This window comes from Papilio machaon, chromosome Z (assembly GCF_912999745.1).
Source record: "Papilio machaon chromosome Z, ilPapMach1.1, whole genome shotgun sequence".
NCBI lineage: Eukaryota > Metazoa > Arthropoda > Insecta > Lepidoptera > Papilionidae > Papilio > Papilio machaon.
The window spans coordinates 1,604,305-1,617,040 of NC_060016.1; the positions used below are offsets into that span (position 1 = coordinate 1,604,305).

Here is a 12,736-nt window from a genome sequence, read left to right on the forward strand (position 1 = left end):
AAAGTATAAATATTTTGCATCACTCTACATACATGAGCATACATCATTCTTAATTTAAACAGATCGTAAAAAAATCGCAACATTTCCACACTCGCATATATTTTAGTGAATCGTAAACAAAACTGAGTCCAGATTTGTTTAACAGATTCTTGGCGTCTCCTCAATGCGTACACTGCATCAGCTTGCCATCTTAATATCTAATTTGTCGACTTTCATGTCTTAATGGTCGGAATCCAATAATTGATCTCTATCCTATATTGAACTGAAGATTATTTAAATAACTTGTATGAAAGGTAAATACAATGGATTAATTCTGTCTAAACTATTTCAAAAAATTTCAATGTCCAATACAGTCGTTAAACGATTAAATTGACTAAAATGTTAATTAAATTAGAAATATATTTTTAAGCAAAAATGGATCGAGATCGGTTATTGGGTTCGGTCGTAGTAGATCACCACTTGAACAGATAGATAATCATAGCCAAGTACTACTTTTGACTGAAATCGCAAGCTTGCACAATTATAAACGAAAAGGTTACAAGCTAATACATAATGAAATAAAGCCAACAGCATTCGCTTTTTATTACTAGAGAGATAAATTAATTAACTATAGATTTTAACATTAGTAGAGTTAACTACAGTAATTTTAAATACTTTTGAAAGGTGTCTGATAACTTAACACCCTCTGCTCGTTTACCCCTTTCACCTATTAAAAGTGTAGTAAACATAGAATGCTGATGTTGTATTTCTTGGAACACTTTTCGGTTTTCTTTCGCAAAACAAGGGCACTGCGTTCGAGACATTGTGTTGTGTTCCTACGGCGGTCCTGTCGAAAAATCAATGACCCGGTTAGGCCACCGCCAAACCGATGCCGAGCAAAACCGCCAAACTAAAATGCCTATTAAAATAGTTTTTTAGAGTTTGTTTATTTGGAAAAAACAAAATAGTTCAGCTTTTTATAATAGCAAAAGTTCAGTAAAATAGATTAGATATTTATAATTTATAGAATCGGCGTAATTGCATTTTTAAATTACATAACGGAGTAATAATAGTAAAATGGAATAAGATAATGGAATAGTTTAAATGGTAAACCAAAACTAGACTAGTTAAGAGTGGAAAACGTTTAGTGAAAGAGAATTTAATATTATTTTTTTTATTTCTTTTACAGCATTAATTGATTCCATTCTAATTGATTAGATGTTTTAAAGATATTCTTACAGTAACCTTTAAGACGATGATTGGTCTACCTTTGTAAACGGCCACCTTTCATATTGGACTTAACCTGAGGTCAAAAAGATCCATTCCAACACGACTTTTACTAGTTTAGTATATTAACAGACCTATAGAGTGAATGGTACAAAATAAATTATTATTTATTCAATTAATAAATTATTCCTAAGCTTAAATAGTAAATGTAGTAGCCATTCAAAATAGATATCCACAAAGTCTTTATCACTCGTCCTGTCTATCTGGATTATATTTTCGAAAGACGACAACTAAACAAGTATATATAACTTCTGCCCAATTGACGTTAGAATTATGTTCCTATATCCTAAATGGCTAACCTGATATTAAACCGTGAGGTATCAATCCATTTGTATTCTTCCCGGAGTGTTACAGGAATAAATAAATTAGGGCTTTTTGAAAAATTATAGAAATCTGTTTAAATTCTCTTGCACCCTTAACAGAGGAGTCAACGGCCTTGTCTGCCTTAATTTTCGCATAACTGTCCAAACTTATTTTACAATTATACTTAAGTGCTTGAATATATTTGGACAAATGATTTCTTTCTGTTATATAGCGCGTGCAGTCGCGTTATTAAACTAGCCGCAAGTACACAAGCGGGGACGGCTCTTGAATACAAAGCGTCTACATTTAAATTTACGGTCGACAACGTCTCGTTGTCGAAGGATCGCGGAATGACCATGGCGGGACTAAACTAATACCGAAAAACCAAGTTGTAATTACTTTATAATCCCATACTTACTTTGTTACACGAGTTTTTTTTTCTATTAGGGTAATTAAATTCAAAATCGTAAGAAATTTAATTGATCGGTAAAACGGTAAAACATGATCTATGCTTAATTGAAGAATTTAAACCGAGTTTATTCTTTATTTATGAGAATTGTATGTTAGGGTCTACAAAAATAAATCTGTTACTAAATAATAGGGTTGGTGTTTCGCTTGCTATTTCGCCATAAAAGAAGAAGCTACCATAAAAGTTGAAAATATCTTAAATAAGCATGATTTGAATTCTTATTAGGTTGGGCCGTTTATTGAAGTCAATTGTGGTTGGAACATAAAACGCAACACAGTTACCGTCGGCTTTGAATTCTTAGAAGTATTTTCGGTGATATTTGCAAGTTTTCTCTACTCTATATCATCTGTTTAATCATAGTAATGTATACTTTTCAATTTTATACACAACAACAATGTCTCGATGCAAATAAAAAAACAAAAATAATTTCATCAAATATGAAAACAAATACAGGCAATTGCTTTGGCTGTATAGACCAGAGATTCCCAAATTTTACTGGTACAGCCTACAATCCTTCTTCAACGTTAACTCTCAACTTTTTTAAACCCCCGCCGGTTATTACGTGAATCAGGGGGTTTTGAACAACTTTGGGAATCACTGGTCCAGAAACGGCTATTGACCAGCAACGCCTTATATTCGCGACATTGTAGGCTAATTGTACAAGCTATACGAACAGTGAATGTCTTCTTGATGTGTCATGGTCGTCACTTGCCTGCTGTTGGCGTAGCTGCAGGGAATCAAGTAGCAGCGCGTCATGTTCTTGTACTTCGGGCACCAGATGTCGCCGGCGGCGCGTCTTGAGGGTGAGAAAGCGGCCTGTGATGGCGGCTTTCTCTTTCATATTAGCAATCGCGTCTTCATCTGAATGGCGCCGCGCTTGCGGCAGGGTCTCGTGAACTGTAACGAAAACTAATATTTTAATCATACAGTACTTACTGTTAATTACAACTTAAATTATTATTAATACTAGCTGTCGACCGCGACTACGTCAGTTCAGAATAATTAAAAATAATGGCCTAAGTTAATCCTGCGCACATCAGCTACCTTCAGTAAAAGTTCAGTCAAAATCGGTCTACACGTTTAGTAGATTACCGGAACAAATGAAAATTTGGAGACAAACAGCCAGACACACAACATTTTAAATTTGTTGTTTGGGTATAAAAATTACAAAAACACCATGATCGCGAAATAAAAGTATATTTTTTAGATATTGCATACAGACACTCTAATTTTATTAATAGAATAGATAGATTAGATTAAAAAGAAATTTGAGAATACTTCAACAACACTTTTAGTGCCAACAACTTTCTTGGTGAGTGCAATTTAACACGAAACAATTTAATAACATGAAATGTGTTCATAAAATTATAAAAAAAAAATATTTTACGCATGCAATTGTACTTATAATTTTATATCATCAAGGTACAGATAAACGTGAGGTCTTTCTAATGAATAGACTGTAGTTATCAAGTTGTATATAAATTCTTATGCCTTGAGATATTGTTAGTGTTGGCATATTGCGGTAGCAAATTTTCGATTATCCCATTGATATCAACCGTTGGTTACTACGTCCAAAATCTCAGTATAAAACATATATATAGTCATCCCAGTCATTAACTTCGACAAAACATACATGAAATTGTTTTTTACACTGAGATTTCGGTGGCAGAAACCCACGATTAGTCCGCTGTATGTTGCGACTATTTTCCTAAAACAGTCGTTATTCACATATCAATTTAAAATGTAATAATCTTTATTTAATATTCAGATTTCATCCAAGATTTAGCTAATCTATAAATTTTGAATTAAAACCGATACATATCATCCATATTGACATACGATAAGAAAACATTGATAATAGTCATTATATTTGTTACTAGCATATTTATATTTAGTACTAAATATGACAAAGTTTAGCATATAAAAAACATTTAAGAATTTTTCCTTAAAATCCGAAATCGTCGACCCCACCGAGGGATTCGAGCCTCTACTATGTTAGTAATGTCTAGGTCTTCGTTGGCTTGTAGTTGGCACACCCTTGAAATTCTTCATAGATTTGTGAAAATCCAAAGATGTATTTGAATTTATTTCTATTGCTACGTGTAATAGCTTTCCCGGATTTGAAATTCGGCGTAATTCTAGTTACTGATAGTATAGAGATAAAATAACATAGTAATGTTTATTATCGAAACGATTATACCTAATTTAATGGAAGGCAAAATGATTCTTTGGAATAGATTTTCTGACTAGATAGTACTGCAAACTATAGGAAATAATGATGTTACTATAAAAACAAAAACTCCATTAGCAGTCACTTGTCCAAATTTACATTTCTTAAAATCAATAACTAGGCCACAGTTTCCTTCTTGTAAGTGTTAAATATATGTACATACACACACACGAAAGACAAAAAAGGGTAACTTAATAATACTTCTTGGGTAGAAAATATAAATTTTAAACGTTTATATCACCCGGTAGATTAGAGAAACACATTGCGGGACGTGGGCACGTTCAGCGACGAGCCCAGCACTATCTAGAATTACTGTTTATCACACAGTGTTTACTGATTGTTGATAAAAAAGCTAGCAAAAGCTTGTATGAATCACAACCAATGCTACGTATTTGTAAGTACTCATTCGATTACAACGCTTAGGTAACTAATACGGTATACATCAACTGTAGACTAGTTGAACAAGTTTTACCCATATTCGGTAAGCAAGTGCAAAGAGTTGCTACGGTCCCACGGGCAGCAAGAAATAAAATTGATAGCATTGATTTTATCGCAGCAGTAAATGAAGCTGTATGCCGTACACCGCGTCACAAGACTGTAGGGATACACATGTGAACGCAAACTGACTCTGCTCTGAGGCCTTCATTGTGTTAAAGATATAATGTTACTTGGCCTTTGCACAAACATGAAAGTATACAATAAAAATTTGCAAACCGAAAAAAAAGTCTAATTATATGAAGACGTTTTTAAAACTGGGACATTATTCGGTTGCGGTTAAGTTAATCCGCTCTTAAAAGATATTTTTTACCATCTCTTCTTTTGCTTCTGTACAAAAAACAAAAAAAACTGTAACGATGTGCCCTATAATTAATAATTAAAAGCTTTCAAAGTAAATAATCGCAAAAAGGCAATAATCAAACGCTTAGGGTATGAATTTAAAGAAAAAAAAAAATATCAATCATATTAAATGTAAATGGACTGATAAAGTTTATTTCAGATTGTTAGAGAAATTCGAATCAAAATTATAGTTTACATTACTTCGTGAAGTTACGTTCCTAACATCTCATGCCAAATGTTATCAAATTCAGGTGCAAGCGTGCACTTTGATGTGTATGTACAATCATCGTCGTTACCGGTGTTCCACCTCAAAAGCTACAATCGTTTGAAATTCTCGTAAGACTTGAAATAAAAACAAATCCCGGTATGACATCTTAAAAATGTTAAAAGTTCGGTGTTTTTATTATTTGATGACGTCATCGATAGTATCTTAATTGTTTATTAGTAAGGAGGAGCGCACTTTAATTTAGTTGCGAGGTACAAGGCAATTTTTATGTAACTGTAACACCGCATACGAAACTGACTGTACAATGTGATTCTGAATAAATCATTGAATGAATAAAGCGAATGATGTTGCCAAAACAAAGCTTTATCGTGAATATAGATCATATACTTTTTCTTTAGAATATCAGAAACAAGATAGGCAACAGTCCAGTAGCATGTAAAGTCAATTTAATTGACTAGCACCATCTTTAACTTGCTAATTTATGTTACACCTCAAACAATTTAAAGTACAACGTTAACGCAGTGTAAAAAACCGAGAACTGAATATAATTATTTTTAATTATTAAAATAGTACTTTGATTGAATTGTTAAAAAGACAAATTTATGTAGTCACTGATAACATGTACGAATTTGTCGATAATGATTTTCTAATAGTTTCTTCCCGTGATCATGAGTCGGAGGTCGATGGAACGCATTAAAGGACTATTTCGAATACAATACAATGTATCGTTATGAATTCAAAACATGCGTTACGAAAACAGTAAGCGTACATTCTCAGTGTATGGAGACGTACAATTTATAAGAATGGTATAATACTGTAAATGATAATTTGGTATTAGGTATTTACTCTTTCCCCGGAACCCACTTCAATTGCGATCGAGACTGAACACCGAGGGTTTTTAGTGGGTAAAACCCACATAAACCTTTCTTCCCCCATGAAGGTATCTTTCGAAGATTTCCCTTCCGATACCAAAAAAAGGTATTTTCTCTTTGGTTCCGTTCACTTACACGGCTGTATGTTGCAGACGTTATCGAAGTCAAGTCAAAACAAAAGTGCTTCTCATTCGTTTTGTTAAAAAGCAAACGTACAAGTTACCCGAAACCTTTGCGGCGCTTTAATTAAAGTATTTCATGTGGATTTTAATTGGCTGTGTAAATTAAAACTTCTAAAACAGCAAAACATTTTGTTTCTCTGCAGTTTAGAATTCTGAAGTGCCTTTTTTCAATCTGCTTTCAGCGTGGATGGAGCCGGCATTTTTCGAAACGAATTTTTGAGACTCGCGATTCAAAACAAGCTACGTTTTCTAATATGTTAGTCATTAATTGTTAAGTTAAATGCCTACTCTGAAATCTGATAATTGCATTAAACACCTCCCATTCACCTGCAACGAATATTTTTCGCTGCTGTTAGGTTTCAATAAACGCACAGTGTGTTTTTTGACCCAAAAAACAACCATCCTCTTTTTATATTTTTTTTTTGTAGAATAGATCATAACAAAAGTAAGAGTAGAACTCCCGATGTTCAAATATGCTTTGATCAAAAGATATGATTTTTTTTGTAAATACTCGAAAAATTTTAAATTATCAAAATCTTCGATTCCATATGTGTTTCTGTAAATCTACTAGTGTCCCTCTATGCGGCTTTAACATACACAAATAACACAAAAATATAAATCTTAACGTATGAAAGATACGCGAGATAAAAAATAAAAACGTTATTTTAGGTTTCATTTTTTTATAGCTATACCTATCTTGTCCTGGCTGGATTCAAAACCTTGATAAATAACTAGCCTCCTATAGAACCAGTAACACGAAAAAAATCAAATCCTAATAGTGCAGGATCTTTGAGTTACAAGCTTCTCGAGTTTTGTACTTATTTCTATGGTTTTAGGGTTGCTACGCAGATATTTTTAATTTCCGTTATTTTCGTGTTTGAAAATGTTTTTCAATTATTGTGACGAATTTAAAATACAATTATAAGAATAAATCCTTCTTACTGTTATTAAAAAAACGAAAGTTTATATGGAAGTATGTTTGTTACTCTTTTACGCAAAAACTACAGAAAATATTTCAATGAAATTTGGCACACAGTTAGTTCATAGTCTGGATCAATACATAGGCTACTATTCATTATCATAATTATCACCGCTTTTCTTCATTACGCAATCAAAAGCCATAATAACTAAAAATTGCATTTCATACAAAATTTAAAAGAGTTCAAAACACAAAATAACAACCAAAAAACATAAATAGTTCCAACAACATAATTTAAACCAAAATTTTACGATGAAGGTATTTTTAATCGAAGCTGATTATTGGCCGCTATTTTGCGATCGTTTTGTTGTTTTAAACATCTAATTTTAAGTAATTAATTAATGAAGTAATCTATTAAATCTAAAATAATTTTGATCTAAAGAGCAGGTAGCAACCCTGGTCTAATTTTTAGAATCTTCATAACTCGCAGATCCTGCGGGTTACACGTCTCAAAATATTAGGGCATATCAACATTAGCCTAAGCTACAATATGGTTTAGTTTTTGAATCCAGCCACCCAAAGAATATCAAGAAAAAAAATAATTTCAAAATTGAGGTTAAAATTAAATTTCTCCGTACCTAAGCCGGCTAAATTCCTGCAAGTTTTTCTATATAAAAGAAAATTTGAACTTCCACACATGGCTAATTAAGATTGAACAAAATACTGAATAGTTTTGGAACGAAGTTCCTTATCGCGCGTTGTGAAAGGGGGCTAGACGGAAAAAATTCTTACGAAAAGTTGTCACGATACTCTTTGCTATAGTAAGTATGTTAACGACGAATGAGCGCTACTTCACCATGGCAACGACGTGACAATATATAACGAAAATTCATAGAAATAAAATGTACTTCTTATGAAGACTTAAGTTTTTTATTCATAGAATAAACATTGATTCCTTCACTAATTAATTGAAAGGAACTTCGTTCCATCCGGGTGTACCTTGACACCTCTCAAGTTTTTTTTTATAATAGCTGTTTTTATGGAATTTCTGATTTCCATAGAATTAAAATTAAAAAAATCATATCTCCCATCCATAACCTGATAAGATTTGAGCGCCGGGAGTTCTACTCTTACTTTTGTAATGATCCATTCTACAAAATAAAAACTTGAGAGGTGTTAAGGGACACCCGGATGGAACGAAGTTCCTTTCAATTAATTAGTGAAGGAACCAATGTTTATTCTATGCATAAAAAGCTTAAGTCTTCACAAGTACATTTTATTTCTATGAATTTTCGTTATATATTGTCACGTCGTTGCCATGGTGATATAGCAAAAAGTGTCGTGACAACTTTTCGTAAGAATTTTTTCCGTCTAGCCCCCTTTCACAACGCGCGATAAGGAACTTCGTTCCAGAAATATAAAAAGAGGATGGTTGTTTTTTTGGTCAAAAAACACACTGTGAAACGGCCTGTCATAGACTAATCAAACATTACAAAGAGTGTCGGGACCACAACGAGACTCACCTCGGCTTTTAAGTGTTCGTCGCACAAACAAGATAGAAACTTTGATTGGCATTTAATTAAACCCCTTTCTTCTATTCTGCGTTTAAAATTATTTTTTACATATTTTATTCAAGGAAGATTTTATCCGTTTTACACTGCAATTTCGACTTCGACTAACTACTCGCAATTCGTGGTTTTTTTTTCGAGACCCCCTGACATGTATAAATCAGAGACTTTATTAGGCGTTTTATCGTTCTTACTTTTACAGTTTTAACATTTTTGTTTAAGGATTAAGCCAGGATTAAGCCCGATGTCTTCTACCACTGTGCTAAGTTAGGCGCAATTCGTGGTTGCGAGTGGCCACTTTTACCAATCGCGTGCTAGTCATTGACTGTCTTAATACGTGAATAAACTTTGATCACCTCAGTCATGCCGAAATGTAATATGATAAAATACATTTCATTAAAGCACAGCTTTATTAATATTGCAATGGTAAACCAAGTGTTTCATTAACTGTTAATTAAAAAAACAGTCGAATCTGGATAAGCGAGAGTCATTGTCCGTTCCCCAATAACGACCTCCATAAGTGAGAAGCTCGCGTTAGATAAACCGAGATAAGCGAGAAAAATACCAAGGTCACTTGGACTCTCGCTTATCCAGGTTCGATTGTATTTGCTTTGTCACTCTATTCAATAAATCAATACGGATAATCCAGATAAACTAAATCGAACAAATCATAAATCTATCAAATGTTAATGCTTACATTAACTATAGTTAACTATAGTCATCTATAGTTGGAAAAAGTAATCTATAATACCTAACTATTGATGGAAATTCTTAGTATTTGAATAACTTTACATGTGATAAAGTTTTCTCTTTCTTTAGATTAAAGAATAAGTAATATTAAACTACTCAGGGGTTAATCACTTGTCTTGTAATCTGTAGGTCCTGGGTTCGAATCCCACCATGTACCAATGTGTCTTTCGTTTTTCATATGTACATATATCTGACCTTCTTACAGTGAAGGAAAACATCGTGATGCAATCCGCAAATATGTGTGAATTCTCTGGGTTACAGACGTGAGTTGTGTGTGTGTTGTGTATTTGTGAGTGTAAACTAAACTTAACTAAAATATCGTATGAATAAATAACCTAACCCTTAACCTATAGTAAAATTTTTAGGGCCTAACCATAAAAAACTTAGACAGTGTTTCAAATACATTTAGCATAAACATACGTCAACCCTTTTATACACTACATATTTTGACAATTCATGATTATTGAAATATTATAATCCGTAATCTTGCGAAATGCGATCTTTCTATGTGCGGGTTGCATCACAATGTCTTGTTTCACCGTAAGATCTTCGAATAAATGCACATATGTTAATCGAAAATCGAAAACACGTTCGATTCGATTCCAGTACCTGCAAATCACAAGTCAAGTGTTTAACCCTTGAGCCACCGACGCTCTGGTACAGTTAGAATTTCATGGGGTATTTCAAGTATTCGATGATTCCATGTTACTTCGATATCAGTGTGTCTATGAAATCGAATTATTTTCATTTAATATGAATTAAATGTTTCAAACAATTATATTTTTATACTTCTGTGTTCCCATAAATGCATATTAATATAATTTTAGCATAGTCTTATGCTGCAAAACATATAGTAGTGTTTCATACCTATATTAGATATGCAATGAGGTACGCTACAAATTGTAACAAGACAAAAGTTTTTATCTTTTAAACTTCAATTTATAAATTGAGCCCAGTTTTGAAAACAAAAATAAATAAAAAAACAACAAAATATTATGATATCTGTACATATTATGTAGCTTTTGTACCCAGATAAAAGTTTTTAAGACGCAATGTTCCGAATCTCCCAAAGAAGGTCGGAGGTCATCGACCCCGCGTTGGAGCTATTTAATTCATCACAGCTCAAAATTATTTATTGGACTGTACTACTGATCTATTTACCGTGGGTATTTGAGACCAAAATCTCCGTTTAAAAAATATTGTCATCTCTGTTTTGTCAATGATAATGATAAGGATAACGATATATTTTATACAGAGATTTTGATCTGAGAATCCCACGGTAACTGAGATAACTAACTCTCGGTAACTAACAGTTGTAATACAAGTACGGAGTAAAAAAACATAGCGGGCGTTAAAGTTGGAATATATAATGTAATGGGAACAAAGTTAATTTTAATACCTATATTTGTTTTTGTACCGAATATTATATTTTATAGGAAAAAAAAATTAAGATGCTAATTTCACTATTTATTTAACAACAAACGAGGAACTCCTTCAAAATTTCCTCTCCTTAAATTTCCTCAGGAAATTTTGAATTTATATATCGCTAATATTCATTTAGTGAGTATAACTAAAAGTTCCCGATTTTGCAAGCAGGCTTTCTAGCAAACCCTGAAAAAATTAAATTACAGAATAATCGTAACTTATAGTAAACCGATTAAACGTTCAAAAAACTGGCGTTTCGCGGTACAACGCATGCCTAAAAGATTACACGTAGCGGTATGCTACGAGGCGTAGCTTCTACTTCACCAAAGTCGCCTTACATTACGTTTACCAGTGGTAGAAGCACGAATGGGTCGGTACGCTCGGTACGAATCCACGATGATACAGAAGACAGGCGTGAAGTGGAAGTAAGTACGCTTTTCGTCTCATGAGTATGCGTTCTGGAGGCCTAATTTTAGTCTCCTATCACTGTATACTCATTTCTTAAAAGGAAATTATGGGAAGAGAAAGTGCATTTTATGGAGAAGACGCATAGAAAGGGCAAATATTTTCTTTCCGTGCGTCTTCTCCTTCATCGATTAAAGTTAAATAACGCATCTGCAATTGCGGACGTCTATGGGCAGCGGACTCTTCGCTATTTCGGTGAATTATTGTAGCTGCTTGCTTGTTTTCCACCTTGTAGTATATATCGTATAATAAAATGTAACTTTAAATGACAGTCACATTCTCTTTTATAAAACTCAAGCAACAATATGTGCAGCCGTTCATTTCAAAACATTTGTTTGGAGGACATGTTTTAATACGTATGTTTTACAAGCTTCATTGTGACAAATACGTGAAAATACTCGTGCTACAAACATATTTAATTTAACGGAATATGCAACGAAATGAGTTATGTCAGTTAGAAATGTACACATTTATTAAACGCTCTGAAGAGAGAGAACTTATAACAGATGTTTATGAGGTCCAAGTACACATAGAAAACATACTTAATTAAATGTTTGTGCAATACAACTTCACTTTTGAAGGAAAACAGAGCAAGTTCGTTTAGTCTATTTGAAATGATATTTCTAGAGCGACATTTAATAAAGTAAAAGTTCGTGTTCGTGATTATACACATATCTGCGAAGAAATTCAAAGATATGTGTGAAGTCAACTAACCCGTACTGTAGTATAGTGAGCAGGATAATGATGCACTTTGAAGTTAAAATAAAAGACTATGCATGAACATATTTTCGATTCAAAAACTTTGAGAGACTTCAACAATTTTTCATTTCACACCAATCTTGTGTCCGACTTGAGAATCTGTTAAAGTTTTAAATTAAATTCAGAGGTTACAAACTCGGCCTTGATGGAATCTTACAAGTTTGTATCGACCAAGTAGTACACTACCTTTTTTAAATATTTTTTTTGTAAAAAAAAAATATTTTTTAGATTTTTAACAAATATTAAACCTATAAGAAGCAGCTAGACAATAAAAAAGCGGATGTACTTTTCTGATGATTTTTCGAATGCAAAAGGAGTTAAGAGGCTCTAACAACCCTTTAGAAATTACCAAATCACCAGAATCAAAGTTAAAATGTGACCTTTAATAATTAATTAATTATTTTCACTAGAATTAATGTGCTCAGTTGTGATTTTCACTTTTGCCTATTTTTGTTTGCTTTTACC

The 12,736-nt window shown here is 32.9% G+C and overlaps 1 protein-coding gene across 1 annotated transcript in view; it reads right to left on the reverse strand.

The window, feature by feature from the left end:
• The window catches only part of LOC106715937 (calcium/calmodulin-dependent 3',5'-cyclic nucleotide phosphodiesterase 1C), an 88,605-nt gene that overhangs the window by 54,756 nt on the left and 21,113 nt on the right, over nucleotides 1–12,736 (reverse strand). Inside the window, exon 3 of the mRNA XM_045686187.1 lies at nucleotides 2,751–2,947. Within this exon, the coding sequence (XP_045542143.1) occupies nucleotides 2,751–2,947 (197 nt within the window). The remainder of the gene's footprint in view (nucleotides 1–2,750; nucleotides 2,948–12,736) is intronic.